The following is a 22,203-nucleotide window of genomic DNA, read 5'->3' as shown; positions in this document are numbered from 1 at the left end:
CCACTAACAGTGTAGGAGCCCCCTCTTGACCTGTGTCGCTGTGATCCCCACACAGGTGTTCCATCCTCTTTGCTTTTCTGTCACACTCCTCCAATGTATTTCCTTCACAACACTTACCACAGTTGGAAATTAGCTGATTTATTCTGTGTGCAGAAAGGCAGCCTAGCGAAGAGGTCACAAGTGTGGCACTGACACCTGCAGCCAGGGTTTGGGCTCTGCCATAACTAGCTGTGTGACCTCGGGCAAATTACTTAACCAGTCTGTCCCTCAGTTTCTTCATCCATAAGTGGGGATGATAAAAGTACCAACTTAGCAGGGTTGCAACAATTAAAGGAGATGAGATTAATAAAGCACTTTAGATCATGCCAGGCAAGTAGTATGTGCATGTGTCTTTGCTCTTTTTGTTTACTTGCTAATATTTATCCTCTCACGTTACATATTTATCCCTTTAATGTGCCCTAAAAGGGCAGGGACCATTATCCTGTTTACTGTTACATCTTTACTGCCTAGGTCAGTGCCTGGCACGTAACTGGTGATCAAGAAGCATATGCTATATTATAATCGCCTTGTTTAAAAACTAACATGTATCTTTCAATGTCTAACAAACTTTTGAGCCCCTGAATTACTTATCTAAAATACTTTTGGTCACAACGTAACTCTTTCTCTGGGAGAGAAATAATTACTCTGAACGATGCCTAATGAATAACAGGAATTCAACAAATGCTCACTGACTGAACTACAGATGGAGTTGGGGGAGGCAAATAAAGTACTGATTAATTTATATCGATTACAGACATTTATCTATGTACATCTGTATCTATTTTGAATATGTATATATATACACATCAAGGAAACAGTGGATATATTAACATATAGCCATTGCCTCCTAAACAATGCATTTTATGAAATGATGGACGCTAAAAATCTTTGAGCTAGTATCAAGACTTTCGTTTCCCTTGATTTTTCCTATAGCTGCACAATTAAAATTCAGGATGGTCTCCGTTATTAACCTAATGAAATGAGAGCTTGGAGAAATCATCTGAATATTCAGCATGCGTCACAAATCCCCATGAGCTATGCTTTAAATAAGTTCCTCCTGAGTCTAAGAAACAGATTGACACCTAAAACGAGTTTTGCCTCTAAAGCACAGGATCTCCCACCTTCTGTCTCCATGCTTTATGAAATAAGCAGATACCTCTGGGTCTACAATGGAAGCCAGGTAGAATCTGATGTAGCACCCCTGTCCTACGGTTGTTTGACTAAAATCTGATTAAACGCAGGCAAATGCTATCACGGAGTGATGCTCCTTGTGCGGAGCTGAAATGAACCTTCGGGACTCACCTGTTGTAATTTTACCACAGAGGCTGGATGTCCTCCGTAAACGGGGGACTCGGGCTGGATGATGCTGTGTGATCTTGACATCACCGGACTCAGGTTAAGTGAGTGTGGACCCTGAAGCTGAGCATCTGTGGAGGGGAGTGTCGATGACTTTGGATTAACCAGGGCAGCAGGGCCGATGAGGAGGTGAGCTGTTGATCCAAGGCCAGGCAAGCCGAGATTCACAGGTCCCGTGCTTGGGAGAGCACTGGAAGCAGAGGACACCGGCCCGGGCATCGTGGGTGAATAGAGAACAGGAAAAGGGCCCAGCGTCGGCGATGGCAAGACCATGCATGGAACACTGAGCGGCGGCAGCTGACCTGAAGACGGTCCCACAGCACGGGGGGTCTGATTGCCAGATAAGAGCACACTGAAACCATTTAGTCCTGGAACAGAAGCAGAACAAGGTGAAAGTCAGGGCAATGTGAAGACCCCATCCAAGCTCCCACCCCTCAGGGCCCTTTCAAACGGGAGCCCACTGTCAATCAACCCTCATGCCGCAGCCTGGCCACCCGCTCTGTGCTCTCCCAGCCCCGCACCGTCTCCTTGCCACAGTGGCCACCGCTGAATTCCCACAGTTACCTATGTGACAGTTTGGTGGATGCTTGAGTCTCCTGAGAGACTTGATTAACATGAGCTCCACTGAATCCAAACTGAGGAGGAAAGTGAACTTGGTTGGGAACAATGATAGCTTCCTTTTTACAAAACTTCTAACAGAAATTTATATTTCCCTCAATTAAGACCACGGGCAACAAATCACAACAGAATGAACGGTACCTTGAATTTATCACTAGTAAAAAGCACAGATGTATTCATGTAATGTTACCACGATGGCAGATGTCTTAAGAGTCTAACGGTCCCCACAACTGTGAGGTTATGAGAGGCTTGCACTTGCTGTCAGATCTTTTTATTACTATAATTAAAAAAAATTCCTTTTCTAACTGGATTTCAATATAATTGGCTTCCTCTGTAATCCTATGTATTTAATTCTCTGCATTTGTAAACATCCTGAGGAGGAATCCACGGCCTTCACCATAGAGTCCAAGGGCCCATGGCCCAGAAAAAGCTACTGATCCCTATGCTGTGCTGTCATTTTCATTCTGAAGAAGGCGGGTCTGTTTTTTTTATTTATTAAGGTATCAGCAACACTGAGTAGCGTGCTTAGACGAAGCCCTAACAAAATATTTGCTAAAGCAATAAAGAATGTTTTCTAGATAAATGAGAAATAACAAACACCTACCTAACCTGTGACGGGAACAAGGGATTGAAGAAAATCACTTTAAGTCTCTTTGCAAGAAAGCAGCCTCATGTACACAATGCATATTTAAAAAATTAGGTATCTGTTATATTTCAGCTTTATTTCAAGAGTAAGAGCATTTATTGAGTCTTACTAAGCGTCAGGCACTATTATTCTAAGTGCTTTAGATGTATTATCTTATTAAATTTAATCCAATTTTCACAGCACCCCCATGAAGCAGGTGCTCTTATTATTGCTGTTTTACCAATGAGGAGGGCTGAATACTTAAGTTCACGCAGATAGTAAGTGGTTTTAATGTCCAGCCCTCTCGCTCCTGCCCTGCACTCGACCACAAGGACATGTCAGCACTTCTGAATATTGAAGAGATCAGCATGTGAGCTGCACATGGTGGCCAGGACGTTCACATTGTTAAACTGAACCACTGCCAGATTCAGCTGAATTATAAAAACAGAATCACCTTTTGAATACGTTGTGCTTTTTACCAAGTAAAGTTGAATGCGTTAAAAATAAATTACCTGCCCTAACTGTTTTCTCCTTATCTGTGAGGTTGGTGAAAGTGAAAGCAGCCTCTGCCTTCATTTCGTCAATGGAGAAAGCAAGGGGCTAGGACTGAAACGACTCAGAGGCAGCTCATCAATGCACCAGCTTGGTCGGGTGACATGAACAAACATTCAAGCATCAAATTTATGACCCGAGTACCCCAAGGGACTCGAAGACATGACACCCCTTACCTGCTGGCGACTGCACGTAAAGATACTGCAGCAAAGAGGGCTCTTTGGTGCTTTCATTTTCTTTCGAAGGCTTTTCTATCTCTGTATTCCTAGAAGGATTTCCCCACTCAGAAGAAATGAAGCAGTCTGCTGTAGCCTTCCCCGAAACCTCCTTTGCAGCAGAAAGTTGTCCATTCATGTGAATGTCTTCATGGGGTGCAGGTCCCCTTTTATCCACAGTCTTGGAAGAGGCAATGTCCGTGGAATCTGAGGGTTTCTAAGCACAACCCAACCAGGAACCAGAAAAGCAAGTCAAAATCCCAGCAGTAAATTATAATAACAGCTTTCTCCAAATAGCTAACATATAAACAAAAAGGTCAGACACAGCTGTGTGCCACCCTGATTTGTGTATGTCAGTTGTTTCTGTCATATTTATAGGAACGGCCTGAAGATCACTGTCACGTCATGCGCTTCTGTAGGCTTACGATTTCTTAAGCACAGAAACGATGGAGATTTTAATAATGGGAAACTGGGTATGGTGTTTAGACTGTGAAATAAATTTCTGAGCTGGAACACATAAAGGGTGTTGATGCTGCAGGCTTTTAGGGCTTGATAAGAATTGCAGGGCTGACCCAAAGCTGTCTTGGTTATCTAAGACACGTATATATAGATATACCAGTCAGTCTTTTCCTTCCGTTTTGCAACCCCAGGCTATATACAAAATTAGAAAAATTCATTCTGGCAGGAGGAAGGCATAGAGGAGGAAGGGTCTTAATTAATGGACTGATTTCCATGAGGTGTGCCTCCCTGACCCTCTACAAACAGCGGCAGGGAGAGTGCTTCTGCTTCCTGAGAGTCTGACCAGTCATATCTCATTAACCTCCGAAAGGCTACTGTGGACAGCTCAGAGTTTTGTTCTTTTCATTTTGTGGCTAGGGAAACGGGCCCTCTGAGCAGTGACCCGAGCACTGACATAGACACTGAGGGCCAAACGGCACCTACATTCTTGACTGTGGACCCCAGGTGCACCCTGGATTAAGATGATTATTTCATCAACGTGTTAAAAAAAAAAAAGTATAGCAAAAAAGACTGGGAAAGAATATACAAACATGTTGACAGTGATTGCCTCTATGTGGTGGGATCATGGGTAGGTTTTTTTCCCTTTATACTTTTTAGCGTTTTATGCAAAGTGTGATTTTTATAAAAATCACTTTTGTTACAGCACTGCTTCATGGCAAGATTATTTGGGGCGGCCAGTCCTGGGCTTAATTATACAAGTGACACATGCACTGCTTCCTATTCCAGGCTCAGTAGCTTATCTGTGTGTCTCTATTGGGAAGGAACTACGGGTCGACAGGCCAATCAGCTAGCACGTCCACCGGAACCCCTTACCTTGGGCATGACGAGGGAGAGGGGGCCGTCTTCGTAGTCCCTGCTTTGTCTCTTCGTGGCTGGCTCTTCCTCCTCCTGGGGCTTCCTCTCCTCCCCTAGGCGCTTCTGAACTGAGGGCGTGGCTGAGCGCTCTGCTGTGCCTTCCGAGCCCCTGCTGTCCCTCTCTGACCCTGACCCCGGGGACGGCGGCTCTTGCAGGCTCCCACACAGCATGAACAGCGAGGTGGAGGGCACATACACCAGGGGCTGGCCGGCCAGCAGAGCTGGCTTCAGGCTCTCCGCGTCCAAGGCGGCAGAGGCGAGGGAGACACCTCCTTGTCCGTTCAGACCATTCTGGGCAGAGAAGGCCTGCAAGTCCGTTGGAGCCACGGAAAGTACTGGGTGGGCCAAGGCATTAACACAGTATTCTGAGTCAACAGAGAGGCCAGGGAAAGGAGCAGCGGCCTCCAGGCTGCTTGACGGAGGTATCGCTCTCTGATTGGCAAAAGCTTCTGCCCTGGAATAAAAGAAACAGAGTGGGACCCATCCAGTTACCACATTCTACCAACTCCTGACTCTTGCTTTCCTAAAGAGAGATGTACCAAAGCAGGAGTGAGAGAATACTCCTCAGGATGCCATTAAAGCGCACTCTCTGAGCCCGTGAGCTGACTCCAGAGGCAGATGACCATATCACCTGGATGGATGGTTAGGGGTGGGGTGGGGGAATCTCAGGTGAGGGCTAATAGAGGCTCCTCCCCTGCCTCTCCCACAGCCAGTAGCCATCAGCTACCCAGCACGTACCCCTTCCCAGGCACACAGATGCTACGATGACTAGCATAATAGGGTAATAATTTCACATAATTATTATAATACTAGCTACTCTCATCCATCCCCCCTGCCCCTGTTTACTAGGGAGGAAAACAAGCTCAGAGGCTAATCCACCCACTGAAGGTCACCCAGTGGGGCCTCACAGTCACTGTGAGAGCTCCTGGGTAGATAACAGAGTCTAGGCCAGACATTGATTTAAAGGACATACCTAGTTTGTCTCAAATCCTCTGTGAGATAAATGAAGTGGGCAGTGAGTGAGGAAATAAATTTATCTACAAAATTATTTTCTGTCATTCTTGTCCCATTCTGCTCCATATTACTACAGAATTTTTAGGCAGCACACATTCAAAATTAAGTCCCCTCAATCTAGATTATAAACGATGTCTGGGCCTTTTATAAAGAAAAATTTCCAAATACTAGAAAGCATGTTTATATTTTTAGTATTATTTTGCAAGTAGATGAGGAAGACTCTTTTGAGACTCCTTTAAGGACTAGTAAATAGAGAACAGGGATTTCCCTAAACCTCTGTGAGGGAATCACTGAGAGCAATTTTGCCCACGTTCTCGCCCCCTGTGGTGCTGGGAATAAGCGGAGTGCATGGGGCTGCAGAGGTGAGTAAAGCTCTCCAACCACAGCCTCCCGGAACAAGTGATGGCTATCACTCAGCTCCATGAAACAACGTGCCCACGCTGATGGTCGCACCCACTGCCCTACCTCTGGCCGTTCACCTTAAACCGCCCCATCTCCACCAGTAAGATCACCGTCACCTGAGACCCAGGTGTTCTTTGTGATGACTCTTTTCTACTTCAGTGACTCTTGCCGACTCACTGTCTTATACTGATTTCCATTTCTTTCCATCCCCAGCTGACACGGCTCAGACCAGCACCACAGCAGACCAGAATGACTAGGAATGCTCTATTCTATGATCTCCTAATCTGAAGCCCTTCTCTATTCCAAGCCCACCTGCTTAAAGCAGCCAGAATGGTCTTCTCCAGTGAACCTACAATAACTCTTTACCATCCATCTAATAAATCCAAACTCTTCAATTTGGCTTTCAAAGCTTTCTGCCAACTTGACCTACTTACCTCCAATATCCCAAGCTCTTCTTATAAATACTTCCTTTCATGATCCTATTTGGACAGATCATTAAGGCCAGACTAACCAGTTTATTTCCCCTCCACTCCCTGATCCTGGCTCAACGATCTGTTTCTTCCCATGTCTGGCATTATAAACCCCTCCTGTCTTCGCTTTAGCATTTCCTCTGCTAATACATGATTTCCTTGAAAATCAGATCCCAAATCTGATTCAGCTCTGTCGCTTAATAGCATTGCAACCTTGGGCAAGCTACTTAACCTCTCTGGATTTCAGTTTCCTCTCTGTAAAATGAGGATAATAGTACCAACCTCAAAAGGTTGTTTTTGTGATGTTAGATGAGATAATACACATAAAACTTCAGGAATAGTACCTGGTAGTTCATAAACAACGTTAGCTACGATGATGACAAAGTGATTCATGGGACTATGATGTGTCATTTCTCAGTGTCACATTAGCAGTGACTTGTCTTTTCTCATTGTATTTGTCTTTTTATTTATCTTTTTCCTTGTAAGCTTTCATGGCCTAGGGGAATAAATTTTTCATACTTTTGTGTCCCTGATGCCATATCCTGCACAGTGTTGGGCACAAGGGGGAAACTTACATAATTCTTAATAAACAAACGACTGACTTTTGAGCAGGACTGTTAAATTTTACCTTTTGATGGGTGGCATTTCAATTTAGTCAAAGTTAAGACTAGGAAACAGAAAAAAATACACTTGGAGTTTTTAAGACTACTTACTGTGAATTGTCTTCTAGTTTCTGTCTGTAGACAGCTGCCAGACTTCCGATTTCTAAGGAGTAGCCACCTGACCCTAAAAAGGAAAATGAAGGTCTAGTGAATATAGCAGGGGACTTATACACACCAATTATATACAGCAGGATTCATTATTCACAGCTCAGGGATTATAAGACTATCTCAAATGCATTCTGGTTTTGATTCAAATAGAGAAATGTCCAGAAGCTAGCTGTTAATGGTGAATGCAGGTCTCATCAAAGATTAGTAAGAAAACAAAACAAAGCAAGTATTGCTTTGTAAGTCTGATGAATTGCTGAGATGCATCAAACAGGCCAACCATGGCAAACCAAATGATCTTCAATCTTTTAAGGCCGGCTAGAATAATTTCAGGCATGGGGCTATGTTTATAACCTTGAAGTCACCAACTCTTTTACCCGCCCCCCACCCCCAAATCATTTCACTTGAGGTAAGTGAATAAAACAGGCACAGCCTAGAGTCAGCTCACTTTAAAATGACAGTGCATGGGTCGGGCTGCAATTACATGGTGACTGATGGATTCCATGGATTAAGTAAAGGCAGATACCTTGTTTTTCTCTGTAAGGGCTGCTGGGTTCTGAGTTCACTTTCCTCTGGATCCTCTCAGAAGCCTGATCTGAGTTAAAGGAGCCATGTCGAGCAAGCTTCTGTTTTGCACATAATTGAATGTGGCCGTATGTTTCTCTTTTCAATTCTGGTAGGACAGACGCAGAAACATCCACTATTTCTTCATCTAAATAAATAAGAGAATTGGTAGTGTTGTTATACAGCTATAATTCAGGATAATTTTAGCCTTTTTAAGATATGGCTTTGAGGACCTATCATTGTAATGGAGCTACCCTATAAATTAAAAACTAAGACAATCAAAGGAATTTTATAAGCCTTGTGTCAAACCCCAATTTCTTTCAATGTATTGTACTAGTCCTTTTTAAAAGTTAGTGGATGACTTTAAAGTAAGACTGAATCCATATATATTCTAAAATTATCTAAACTGCAACAAAAGTAGAACAGGATGTTCTATAACCCAAATTAGAATGGACCTGACATTTTAGATGCTTTCTTTGGGCAGAGATATCCAAGAAAAACCCAATCATACTCAGCCCAACGTGCAGATTTAGAGATTTTAACGTTAATGGAGATCAGCCTCTTACGCCACAGCCCTAGGGCAATGAGTATAAGAACCTCTGTTTTCTATTATTATGCTTTATTATTTCTTTCTTATGCGGTAGGAGGCTCAGTTACTAAGTGACCAAAGGAATAAGGTCAGCAGAAACTTCACGGCTGAAATGCTGCAGAACAGTGAGGATAATAGAAGGCTGGGCCTCGGAGGCACATTTTATGCTTAAATGAGCCTGTGTGAAATCAGGACAGAAATTTCTATACAGAACCAGGCCTATATTCTACAAAGAAACGACCCCTGTTGTTCAGATAGTCATTCCTACCCTGCTCATCTGTGCTATTTTTTTGTAAGTTCAAAGCATGTACATTCAAATTATAAGACTGATTTAATAAACTGAAAGGCCCAGCTAGACTTACATTTTCTAAAACACACAAATATTGAAAAAGAAAATCACCTTACAGTTTTCTTTTTCTTATAACAAAACCCCAACAGATGTTCTGTTTAGAAAATCCGAAGTTAAAAAAAAAAATCAGAAGTTATAGTATCAAAAAGAAGAAAATGGGTCAAGATAGTAATGGATCATATCTATACTCCTTCCTGAAACAAATAAAATATTGGACAAAATATATAAAACAATGGCTCTCAAGACATTGGACATCAGGACAGTGATCCCTTAGAGATCACTGGGAAGAACTTAACCCATATCCTCTCTTAATTCCTACCGAGCCACTACTGCCATGTGTAGTGCTTAAGAGTTATCTAATTTTCAAATGTGTGCTAATTATACACCTTCAGTAGAAGCTCATTAACCAACTGAAGTGCATAAAGCACTGATTTGGGTACCAGGGTGTAATCAAAGGTGAATAAAAACTGTGTCTGCCCTCAAAATTGTACAGCGGGGACAAAGCATAATATCACCAAGTACAATAGCATGATGCTAAACTGCAATCGTTTAGATGAGGCACTCTGCTCTGGGTGATCAGGGAAAAACTTCATGCAAGAGCTGATGTTTGAGTGACATCTTGAAGGTTGAGTAGAATATTTTTATGTTGAAAGGGGGAAGAGAGCTTCACAGGTGAAAAGACCAGGAGAAGCCAGAAGCAGAGGAGTAGAAAGTGGCAAAGTTGTACACTTCACGCTGGCAGGGGCTGTATCACATACGTCTTTGAATCTCTCACGGCATTAGAACAGGCAAACCTCGGAGATATTGCGGGTTTGGTTCTAGACCACTGCAATAAAGCGAGTCACATGAATTTTTTGGTTCCCCAGTACATATAAAAGTTAGGTTTACGGGGCTTCCCTGGTGGCGCAGCGGTTGAGAGTCCGCCTGCCGATGTAGGGGACACGGGTTTGTGCCCCGGTCCGGGAAGATCCCACATGCCGCGGAGCGGCTGGGCCCGTGAGCCATGGCCGCTGAGCCTGCGCGTCCGGAGCCTGTGCTCCGCAACGGGAGAGGCCACAACAGTGAGAGGCCCGCGTACCGCAAAAAAAAAAAAAAAAAAAAAAAAAAAAAAAAAGTTAGGTTTACACTATATTGTAGTGTGCAGTACCATCACATCTAAACAAACAATGTACATACCTTAGTTAAAAAAATACTTTATTGCTAAAAATGCTAAGCATCACCTGACAACGCAGGGTTGCCACAAACGTTCAATTTGTGAAAAACACAGTATCTGCACAGTGCGATAAAATGAAGTATGCCTGTATAGTCCACATGCAGTAAGTACTTGCTGGGTTGAATTAATTAGACTTGATTTTAAGTGGTTTCATCTAGTTCCTAAGTGAATAATGTGTTACAAATGAGGTAGAGAGCGATATCTGTTATAAGCCTGGGTTAAGTGCCGGAACTTATACTAAGACTAAAATTGGAAAGGTAACTTAAAAATAACTTTAATGGCTTTTTTCCAGGCAGCATAGCCATACATAAAGTAGCTGGTGCAGAAGGATCCAGTCCCCGGTTGTGCAAATATTACTTTTGAAGTAAGCAGAAGACAATACCCTCTTTTGCTCTAATTTAGTAAAATTATGACATTAGCAACTTTTTAAATAAATTACGAAAAAGGTGTTCATTACATCCATACTATATTTAGAAGCCATCTTACCATATATTAGTTTTGGGATAGTAATTGATATAATTTTTACATTATCTGGAATTTCAAAGAAAAACAATGTTTTATTCTGCTAATGCAGAAACAACCAGAGTTCAAAAGAAGTGTCATTTTAAAAAATTGAAAAAATTTTTATTTTATGAAGTGTCATTTTTAATCCTCAGTCCCAAACTTCCAGGAACTTTGGAATAAAATAAAAAATGCAAAAGAGCTGTGATTTAATAGTTCCAGAAACTGCCAGGTTCTAAGTTATCTGTGTGTAAGCCAACCAGCATAACCATTTGTAGACTAAGGCTCATTGTTCCAAGACTGATGTCACTAGTCTAATTTTGAATGTGATGTGGGTGATGGGAAATGAAGGTGAAGATCAATCTCACTGTGTGGTGGGTGTATGATTTGGAAAAGAACTGGGGATTATACATAAAATGGTCCCTAGCAAAACCATGCCTTACCAGTGGAACTGAAATCCACAGGCCCAATCCACTTGAAGGCGGGTTTCCGGCCTCGCTCTTCTGTTACATGCACTTTCTTTATCAGTGCCAAGCTGGTCAGAACATTGGCTATGTCATAGAGGCGTCGTACCTTTGCTAGAAGATATAAAGACAGTTGCGGTCACACCATACATTGGTCAGCAACACCATTACGTTTTCGTTTATGTGACAGGTCACTTTCTAGCCACCATATATAAGCCTCTAGCAGAGAGCAGTGGGGTAGCGTGAAGAGACCAGTGGCTCCGGCGTGAAATCACCCAGGACTTATGTATCTGATGACACTACTAAGAGAAGGTCACTGTGTTCTCCCATTTCCACAACTTCACACCTCGTACAAGAGGAACCTGGTGACAGGCCAGGATCGCTGTGATTGCAAACGTACCAAGAGAGGGAAATGGGCTGTAATGAAAGGCTTAGGAAATGTAATTCTGATCTGTGGCTCGTCAAAAGCTTGCCTGGAGTTTCTTCCAGCAGGAGGTGGTGGCACCTGCTCCATCAGGCAGCTAGGCTGTGAAAATGACAGGGATTCCCCAGAGCTTCCTGAGAGGCTGCACTGCTGGGCACACAGACTGTCTAGGGCTCAAGGTTACGAGGTATGACTGTGCTGAAGACAGGCAGCGCCTCACCTTTAATCCCAGTGTTCTGGCCACCCAGCGGGGGAGGGGTGGGATGGGCATTCCCTGAGCCTGAAGAGGTTTTGTGAGAGACATTTGAAAGTACAGGGATTGGGGGAGAAATTCAGAGGGGTGGTAACACATTAAACAGGCAGGATGATGCCCACAAAGTAAGTTCTACTCAAGAAATCAACGTATAGGTCGGAAACCTACTTGAACTTAGGGCTAGGATCAAGCAAAGGGCTTTGATTACCGACCAGAAACATCAAGCATTCACCCCAGATGCCATAGTCTTCCCAATCCTGATAGAGCTGGATTTTATCTAGTCATTTCTCCCACAGGGTGGCTATACTTCTAGCTGGAAACAAACAAAAAAAAGCTAGAGAATGTTCAGCTCATGGTTTCTCAGGGCTTGAATGAGCTACCAGGAGCCAAGGGCCTTTGGCTCAGGACCCAGGTTTGATGCAAAAGGAAGATGCACGGGGTGTGAAACTTGGAAACACTTTCCTCGTCCAGCAGCCATGTCCCACCACCCCTATACCCTACCCTGCTCATTCCTCTGGTTCTTACCTGTAGACAACTTTCATGTCCACCCATCAGAAGAGTATGCAGGGGGCAAGGAAAGAAGGGAAAGAAAACTCAGACATTCCGTCTTGGATGCAGCGATACTAAAGAGAAATGCAAAGCCTCTTACATCCTCCCTGACCTGCATTTATGGGATGCCATTCTGCTTCTACCATCCACTCTGCCGGGGAAAAGGCATATGGGACAGAACTTTCACAGGAATTCTGGTATGTGACCAGCTTACCTCTCACAGCACCAAGAACCTTTATGAAGGCAGGAAGGAGTGCACGTCTCAAAAAAAAAAATAAGTTTTTAAATCTCTGAGGCAGCAAACATCAGCATATGACATCCCACTCTTTCTGTGCTAATAAGTGGATTTAGGTGAAGATGCTTACTTTTAAATTTACTGTGATCCGGCGTATCTTGGCTTTCTTCTATCAGTATTTTGGCAGCCACGTCAAGAGTAACAATCTTGGTTTTGGAGACCAGGAACAGCATGACAAACTTCTGGCTCATAATTCTCAGGGACTTATCTTTTCTACTGTTTGCAGATGCTACAAAGGGAATAAAACAAAAGCGTCAAAACGTAATTTACCACAAGAGAAACTGTACTTCTAGTTTGCCAGACCTATCTAACTGTATCAGCAGATGGAAACATCACTCTTGTTACAGTGATCAGCGGAAGCCTGTTGGACACACATCATAAAAAGATGGTTCACAAAGAAATAAGACAGATTTTCTTGTGGGTCATAAAATTACAGTAGGTATAAATTCTGAAATGCTTTATATTCATACTTCATTGAATAGAAGCCATGAAGTAGTTTTCCTGAAGCAGTTTTGGAAAAGATCAAAGTAGAGGGATAAAAGGATAGAGTTAGGGACCAGGAACTATTTTCAGAACATCAACTCTTCCCTCAATGGCAAGGTCTCCACTTTTATGTCTCTGAGCCCACAATAGCTAGACTGTACCCTCCACATAGTAGGCACCCACCTCTTCCATTGCTTTTCAGAAATAAGTGAAGAAATAATAAGTAAATAGGAGACACTGATTAGATGTGTGTTGCCATTGATGGCAGGCAAACCATCGCCGACAGATGGCTGTCTCCTCTGGTTATGAGGATAAGAACTGGCTCATAGGGTGGAATTAAAAGGCATGAGGTAGTAAATGGAACGAAAGCCAGGCCCACCCTTCCATTCCTATTGCTTATAAAAGCAAGTGAAACGTTAGGGATACCTGCACTTTATTATCTTAGCAAGGAGCAGCAGGGTGAGAATGCAGATCAATGGTTAAAGGAGGGACAGCATAAATATGAGCTGGGAGGGGAAGAACAATGTAATATAAGTAAAAAAAAAAAAAAAACTGCATCAAATAAAGGTTGTTCATCTTTCTAATCAGTATTTTCTGCTAATGGGGTTCTTTTCTAAGTCATCTACTCCAGTATATAATTAAACAAATAGGATCCTTTGGAGAGAGAAATTCTTTCCAAGTAAATTTTCCTTAAAGGCTCACAAGCAGGAATCAGCATGGGGCTGTCAATCTGAAACGGGAGCGCTGTTCGAGATCTACGGTCCAAACACACCAAATACCAAGTGAAACTGCTACTAGACAGTTTTTCAGTGAGGTTGAGTGGGCAGCCCAGTCGGGAAGCCATCTGTCTCCCTGTCTTCAGGAGAGAGAATAAGAGGACATCTCCCTCCAGGGTGGTCCATTTGGTTCCTCCCATCTTAGCAGTGACTCTCTTCAGAAGACACCATCGCCCTCTCCCTGCCATTACTCGTGTGGGTACCGTGGACTCACAAGAGGGATAGTCCGGTTCAGAGAAATCCAGTAACTGTGGATCCTGGGAATCTGGACAGCCATCTCTTTTGCGTTCCCCAAATTTATAATCCATCAGGTCGAGCTCTTTCTGTTGGAGGTGGGCCATCTGCTCTTCGTATTTCTGCTCCTCTCCTAGCCTCTGGAGGTTCCTCAGGGTTTTGGGCAGGCTGTGCCGTCCGTGCCAGCCGTACTGATTCTTGGCCACCCGGCTGACCAGATGCAGCGACTCCAGCACATTCACAATGTCGTAGATGCGTCTCCTTTCAACGCCTGTTTGAAAAAGAGAAGCCAGCCATCATCATGCCGACCAACATTTTTGAGTATAAAGTCCTTGAAGGCTTGGACCTTGTCTGTGGATTATTTTGTGTGATACTCTGCCCAGCAAATATAATTGCTCAACAAATTCATACTATATGAATGCAAGCAAAAGAAATTTTTTTCTTCTTGGGATCCAACTCTCGATAAGATCTAGGATAAACATCCACCTTGAGATGGATGACAGTTCCATCTGTATTACATAAATAGTAGAGCAACTTTCTTTGGACCTGTTAGGCAAACCACATGAACATTTCAGTGCGTTAAAACTGGTGGGCTTCAGCAACACACGTCACAGTAATAAATGCTTGATGAATGTTGGATGGTTGATTTTGACTTGTAATCCTAGTTATACAGACTATAGAACTGTGTCCAGTAACTGTTAACTCATTATTGGACCATATTCTCCTTTCCTGGAGTTTGAATGATGTGAAAAAATTACTTGTTAATTCTCTTAATGGCCAGTAAGGAAAACAGATGGTAAATATTTTGTTTCCCATTTTGCACTGGCAACTCAGGAGTCAAGGGCTTGGGCACCCTTCTCAAGTTGCTGGAGGAAGCTAGTGCCAGGGCTGGAACAACGTACAGGCCGCCCTCTGCTCATCACACCTGTGGACAACTCTCCCTGGGCTCCCATTCACTGTATCCTGCCAAACAGCCCATTAATAAAGCACAGAAACTCTAGCAGAGGCTGACCATCCAGTTCATCAATTCCCTACCCACTTTCCCAACACTCCCTAAATAGCCAGGATTACGAGCAGTCTATTGAATTTACTAAAAATATTTACGCTGGTTAAGTGCGGGGGCTTCAGGGTCAGACTGCATGAATTGGAATCCCTGCGTTATCCCTTACTAGTCGGGTGAGCCTGGGAAGTTACTTAATCTCTCTGTGCCTTAGTATTTATCTCATAAAATGATGAGCATTAAATGTGATCATAAACTTAAAGGGTTTCTGATAGGTGTTAATTTATCTACTCTTTGTATGTTATTTGGTAAATATCAGAACTTCCTGCGTGGCACTGGAGATACCTAAAATTCCTGCTAGCATAAGAGGTGACAGTAGAAACAGATTTTTAAATCTTCCATCTTGACTCATCCTGTTATGCAATAGGCCCTTAGGCTTTGGGGACTCAACTGGCCCCTTGTGCTCTCACCTAAGTATCCGTAACAAAAGCCTCCAGGCATCTCTCAGAAGACTGGCCCAGCTACAAAAATGCCTTCTTTCTCTTCACTTGCCAAGAGCTGTTCTATAATCAGCGCAGACTTGGTGCACATAGCTCTTGGCCTTTCAAAGATTTAACACAAGAAATAAATCAGGTTACAATGAAAACTGTGGAGCTGAGAGGAAATTCTACCCCATGCATGAAGAGGCATTTTGCAGTCAGAACATTTCGGCTCATGACCTGGAAAGGCTCTTCACTCTCAAAAGCCCAGGCTTTGGTGCCAGATGCCTGCTGGAAGGTGTTGGCCAGAGCAGTCAGCAGCCCCTTGTCCGGATCTGCCTGGCTCCTTATTCCAGTCTGTTTTCATATATTAACACATCTTGTTGAGAGTGGAACGTTACAAACCTTCCCATTAGAAATGTCATGTGAATGCAACTGAGACAGCCCAGGGCCAGCCATATGTCTGGCTGTTTTGTTATTCTGTATTAGACACAAGCTGCTAAGTCTCCATCTAGTGGCTAGACATCTCAAGAAATAAAGGAAGATTTGGACAACTAAGAGAGGAAGATGATGCTTGCTATGCACCATAAGTGTTCAGAAGGTGGTGCTGGCAAAAGCCCATAGGCAGCTACTTGTCTGAATAATCACTCACCTTCGCAATCTGGACTAACTGTCCACTGGCTGGGTGCACCTAAACTTCCCACGTCACAGGTCTCAAGTCCTGCAGGTAACTCTGGGGCTTGCTCTGCCAGGAAAGTCTTCCCTGGCATTGAGCCTTCTTTTTCTTTTGTATTCAAGGCAATCCGATTAATCGTAGGCATGGCATTAGTTATGCCCTTGGAGATTTACCAATTGTTACCATGCTTCCCTTATGCCCCACAGAGCTTATCAAGAGCATCTCAGCCCAATAAATAGTTTCCCAGGCTGTGTAACTTTCCATTTACTAAAGTCACTCCCAGTTCTTTAACCTCTTATCTATAATATCAGTATCGAATCTACATGAGACCAGAAACTGGGAATGAATGCAATTTGAATGCTTTGCACATCGTTGGTTAAAATATGGTCTTAAAGCTTGTGACCTGGGATAGAGCAGGAGTTTAGACTCAATGCCAGGAGATGGTTACCCCTGAAACAGCTTCTAGGAAGGGACTCCATTTTTACGATCTCACGTGAAGAGAGATGGCAGGTTCATCTGGCAGGTCTTGGAAATTGTGAGACAGCAGGAAGCTGTTGCAAAAATCTTTGGCATTCTGTTCCAGGCGGTTATAACATGGGGATTTACAGCCCATATGAGAGTAGGATCCCACTCTTCTGTCCTCCCTGGGACCTGTAATGTAGCTTTCCAACATCTAATCTTTTGTCTTCTGCACTGATATCAGTGCAAGGACTCTTGATGTGGCCTGGGTATATGGAGGAAGGTGGCTTCGTGAACCCCAATGAGAAAGACATCGTATGATCTGTTGTTTTACCCTCATCTTCTTTTTTTTAATTTATTTTTGGCCGTGTTGGGTCTTTGTTGCTGAGCGCAGGCTTTCTCTAGTTGCGCGGCGAGCGGGGGCTACTCTTCGTTGCAGTGCATGGGCTTCTCACTGCAGTGGCTTCTCTTGTTGGGGAGCACGGGCTCTAGGCGCGCGGGCTGCAGGAGTCGTGGCACGAGGGCTCATAGCTGTGGCTCGCGGCTCTAGAGCGCAGGCTCAGTAGTTGCGGCCGCACGGGCTTAGTTGCTCCACGGCATGTAGGATCTTCCCGGACCAGGGCTCAAACCCGTGTGCCCTGCATTGGCAGGCGGATTCTTAACCACTGCGCCACCAGGGAAGTCCCAACCCTCATCTTCTTAAGACTAGTTTCCGGACCCGGTTCCTCAGCTATGTCTACACCAAGCCTCTGTCCAGCTGGCTCACCTTCCCCTTCTTGGTTCATTGCTACCAATGCCAGAATACTGTATTCTACTTCCGGGTTCTAAAATGGCTCCCCGTCAAAGCCCTCTGCTTCCTGTAGAGGATCACAGGATGGCTTGAAGATGGTGGAGGGGGTGGGGGGAGTACCTCTAATGAGAGCTGAGTAGAAACTGTTCCATGTAGCAATAAGAGTAAGCCAGGCTCTGAGTTGGGCATGTTACTGACATTATCCCCAACTTTTCTAAGTTTCTGCAAGGTAGGTGCTATGGTCCCTAGGCTGTAGTTGAGAAAAGAATAATTAACTTTTTAAAGCTCTCACAGTCTATAAATTAGAGAGCTGGGCTTGAAATCCAGCTCTGTCTTACTCAAAGTACAGCCCATGGTCTTCCCATCACAACACACTGGTTCCTCATTACCTCAATTTCCAGCAAATAAAATCTTTTTAGCCATCAGTTTGAATCATTCAGAGTGATCATCATCTACTGGGTCACATTCTTTGAGCTACAGGAAGATATAGAACTAATAAACAAACTAAAAATATACTCTATCATAAAGACTACTGGGCTGATTTCTTCGAGCCTTTTTCTCCCCTGTATGCAAACCCTCCTAATCTTTTAAGGGGACACTCTGACATCTTCAAATCATGTGATTTCTACTTATTTATTGTCAACAGTATGTTCATTCTGAAACCAACTGCAATCCACGTCCACTAGGAGTCTCTATTCTGAATCAGCAGTCTGCATATTTATAGTCCAGACACCACTGCACATTACACACACCCACGCCATGTGAATGGGTGTATTCCTCTTTGTTATAAGGCTTAGCTCTTTGAGTTATATCCAGATGTGCTTTTACTAGTTGGGCAGACTTGCTGTGAAGGTCACAGTATAGGGCTTCAAACATAATGCTCTCGCTTTCAAATCGTGCTTTATAACAAAAATAACACCAGTTCTGAACTCTTTGAAGCATTTTAAAAAATAAACAGAAGGGTATTTCTAAATATCTTTTGAGTCTGTCTGAAATAACATGGGATTAAGATATTAGATATTAATTTGTAATGTGAGTCTTCTGTAAACATATTTTTTAAGCTTAAAAAAACCAAATATTTGTTTGACCCTCAGGCCTAAAAGGCTCCCTGGAATTCTATGCATAATGATGATGACAGAAGAAAAGCTCTACCTGCTCCTCTGTCCTCACTCTTTTTTTTTTTTTTTTTTTTTGCGGTACGCGGGCCTCTCCCGTTGCGGAGCACAGGCTCCGGACGCGCAGGCTCAGCGGCCATGGCTCACGGGCCCAGCCGCTCCGCGGCATGTGGGATCTTCCCGGACCGGGGCACGAACCCGTGTCCCCTGCATCGGCAGGCGGACTCTCAACCACTGCGCCACCAGGGAAGCCCCTGTCCTCACTCTTTTGAGGGTCAGCTCTTTACTTAGTAAAGGAGGTGATCTGAAGCCTTTGGCTTGCCCGAGGAATCAACTTCTCACCGTAACTGGAGACAGGCCTCCAGGTGATCCCACGATACATACCGAGACTGACAGCAACTTCATCTAGGGAGATGGTAGTTTTCTCAGTTGACAGTGGATAACTTGGATAGCGAGCTAGAAACTTCTGGCACAGGAGTCCTAAACTTTTCTGTTTTCTGCTTGGCCTTTGCTTTTCAAATTCGTCCACAGCACTGTCCCCAACAACATCAAGCTACAGAGGGCAGACAGAGGGAGGGGGGAAATGTCACAGTTAACATCTTAACAGAGAAATTGCAATGGGTGGTATTGGCGAGTGGAGGGGAACATCTAAATCCATACCATCCTAGATTCTGGTTAAAATGCATTTCCTAATCTAATTTTCTTAACATTTTACCTATTGCTTTCTCTGAACTGAACTTTTCCTCCTTTGTGATTTGAGGCTGAGTCTACTGTTTAAAATAAAAAATGAACAATGCAGTCATTTATAGGTTGCTACAGCCTTGATTTATAGGTTGCTACACCCTTGCTACTAGCGTGCTTGTTAGACTGAGATCAGCACCACCAGGAGCATGTTAAGAAGTATAAAACCTCAGGCCTCACCTCAGACCTGATGTATCAGAATCTGTCTCTTCCTAAGATCCTGTGTAATTCCTATTAACGTGAAAATTTGAGATGTACTTGCCTGCAGTGTGTCACCAAACTCTTTATTGTTCACAATTTACCAAGGGTTGATGGAACTGAACAGGGGAGCTAAATCTTATTCTTCGTTATTCTTTCTTATTGTAAGTACATTAAACTAGTGTCCTTGTCTTATCAACTCACATTTGAAAAAGGCTCAGTTCAAGCCCCAGGAAAAAGTTTTTTTTAAAAGTATAGATATGCTGCTTGTTCAGTAGCTCTGGTTCCCTACAGGACAGGTAATTTAAAGATGATTTAACTTTAAAGCCCCAAACCAACGAACTGAACATACGTGAGAATGATAAAATTCCCCAAGTCAAAAACATTTAGATTAATATTACCCTTAAAATCAAAGCAACAATTATAATTCATGGCAGCATTAAAAAAAATCCAAATTTCTTCATTAAATCAAAATTATTAAATATCATTGCTTAAAAAAATTATCATTTAAAAATGTGTACTGGTGAAGACAGTATCATACAGAAGAAAAGAAAGCATTCATTATGAAAAATGAGATATAGAATAAGAGTTCCACTTCAGCTGTAAATAAATAAAAAGATTAAGTGGAGTACTGCTTTTGACTCAATAGTAACCGAAAAACTGAGAATTCTGTGACTTTTTAATAATCAGGTAAACATTTTAAAATTCTATGAAAGGTCTTAGAAGCACAGCCTGTTTACCTGCAGACAGTCTGTAAATGCATCATCCTTGTTCTCAATGGGTCTGAACAGTCCTTTTTTCTTCTCTCGGTCTCTTATGTCTGGGCTGGCAGCACTAATGAGCATCTTCAGGTTAGCGGTGGGTGTCCATGGTTCTGCTTGCTGTCTGTCGACAAGCTTAACAGGAGTGATGGGATTTCTTTCTGGAGTGAAGATTTTTTGTTTCGATAAGTCAATTGGTTCATTTTTTATTGGCGTCTTTGGGGCCATCCTTGAGCGATCAACAAATATATTTTCCTATTTTAAAAAAGAGACCTTTTAGTGAAAATGAGAAAGGGCAGGTATCAGCTAACAGTACACTTTATTCCCATTATTCACTAAGTCATGAAAATACAAACAGACCTATGTGTTCAGGGCTGAAAAGTATCAGGATAGGTAGGACTAATGAAAATAAACAGAAGGATCCATGGGAACCGAAGAGTGGCTGCTACTCCCTTTAAGCATGTTTTTCACAGCACCTCTGTGAAAGAAGTCATGAGTGTTATGCGTCGCTGGTGGATGCTTGTAATAGGCGGGGATGATAATAAGAGCAAATGTGGGTTGAGCCCATATTGCTTCTAAGTGACATATTTTTTTAAACACTACTTATGAGTTTGCACTAGTGAAGAGCAATTATGCTTTTGTTCAGTGTTCACCAGGGCTAATAGAGCAATTACCAGGACAGAATAATGGAAGGGCATCCAACAAAATGCCACGTTTCAAACCACCCAGCTATCTAATGTCACTCCCCCAGAGCAGTGCTTCTCAAACTACCCCTGGTTAAGGACCAGGGTTTTTCACAGACTGAAAACTCCCAGAGACTGATACATGGTCTTACTTCATAGGACTCATATGCAACTCCCATCACATGTGACTCTCTTGAGTTTGCCACTCAACTTGACCTACAGCTTGTTCGACAAGAAGAGACCACTGAGCACAGGTTTAGATGTCACGGGCCAGATCGACTGAATGACTGTAGAGGTTTCTAAGTGCTGAACTCTCAAGTTCTGTTCGTAATGTGTTGCAGCTTGGTAATAGTTTGTGGCCTAGCACCTTCCCCCAGACTCTTTGAATAAACTATCTTAGATAATTAAAAGAAAAGATTAATGATGGGTTCATTAATCCATTAAGAAAAAGGACTAAGTACACACAACTCGCGTTTGGAATTACTAAATTACCGAAACAAATTTCTTTCCCCTAAAATAAGTTTTTGCCATTCAAACCCAGAAAGATTCTGCTCTTCCCATAGTTGAACTCACCTCCAGGTAGTAGTGCCTTTACGTAATTAGGAAGGTGGATGAATTACATATTTGTCACTCCCTTTCCTGCACACAATATCACTCTATAGATTATTGCATGCTTGGATTTTGGCTGAACAGTGGTTTAAAAAAAAGTGTTTTCCTATAAACGAGCAACATATGAAGAAGGAAAAAGAATTGTTTGGGATGGACTTCCCTGGTGGCGCAGTGGTTAAGAATCTGCCTGCCAATGCAGGGGACACAGGTTCGAGCCCTGGTCCGGGAAGATCCCACATGCTGCGGAGCAACTAAGCCCGTGCACCACAATTACTGAGCCTTCGCTCTAGAGCCTGCGAGCCACAACTACTGAAGCCTGCGCGCCTAGAGCCTGTGCTCCACAACAAGAGAAGCCACTGAAATGGGAAGCCCGCACACCACAACGAAGAGTAGCCCCCGCTCGCCGCAACTAGAGAAAGCCCGCGCGCAGCAATGAAGACCCAACGCAGCCAAAAATAAATAAATTAAATAAATAAATTAAAAAAAATTGTTTGGGAGAAACTGGAGTTTGCGGTAGCAGGCCAACTCTTGTTTTCTGGATCAGCAGAAGCTGCAGCTAGCCATGG

At 43.2% G+C, this 22,203-nt stretch overlaps 1 protein-coding gene across 2 annotated transcripts in view; it reads right to left on the bottom strand.

The window, feature by feature from the left end:
• Nucleotides 1–22,203, bottom strand: part of E2F7 (E2F transcription factor 7) — a 32,897-nt gene that overhangs the window by 3,761 nt on the left and 6,933 nt on the right. Inside the window, exons 3-12 of one of the 2 annotated variants that reach the window (XM_032647267.1) lie at nucleotides 20,325–20,600; nucleotides 19,030–19,198; nucleotides 14,107–14,397; nucleotides 12,704–12,862; nucleotides 11,092–11,226; nucleotides 7,959–8,144; nucleotides 7,379–7,451; nucleotides 4,738–5,233; nucleotides 3,367–3,622; nucleotides 1,342–1,763 (exon numbers count right to left, since the gene is read on the bottom strand). In XM_032647267.1, coding sequence (XP_032503158.1) covers nucleotides 1,342–1,763; nucleotides 3,367–3,622; nucleotides 4,738–5,233; nucleotides 7,379–7,451; nucleotides 7,959–8,144; nucleotides 11,092–11,226; nucleotides 12,704–12,862; nucleotides 14,107–14,397; nucleotides 19,030–19,198; nucleotides 20,325–20,600 — 2,463 coding nt within the window. The remainder of the gene's footprint in view (nucleotides 1–1,341; nucleotides 1,764–3,366; nucleotides 3,623–4,737; nucleotides 5,234–7,378; nucleotides 7,452–7,958; nucleotides 8,145–11,091; nucleotides 11,227–12,703; nucleotides 12,863–14,106; nucleotides 14,398–19,029; nucleotides 19,199–20,324; nucleotides 20,601–22,203) is intronic. The other variant, XM_032647268.1, reaches the window with a different exon arrangement.

The sequence above is a fragment of the Phocoena sinus genome, chromosome 10 (assembly GCF_008692025.1).
Source record: "Phocoena sinus isolate mPhoSin1 chromosome 10, mPhoSin1.pri, whole genome shotgun sequence".
NCBI lineage: Eukaryota > Metazoa > Chordata > Mammalia > Artiodactyla > Phocoenidae > Phocoena > Phocoena sinus.
Note: the sequence above shows the minus strand (reverse complement) of the source record. Positions and strands in the feature narration are given on the sequence as shown.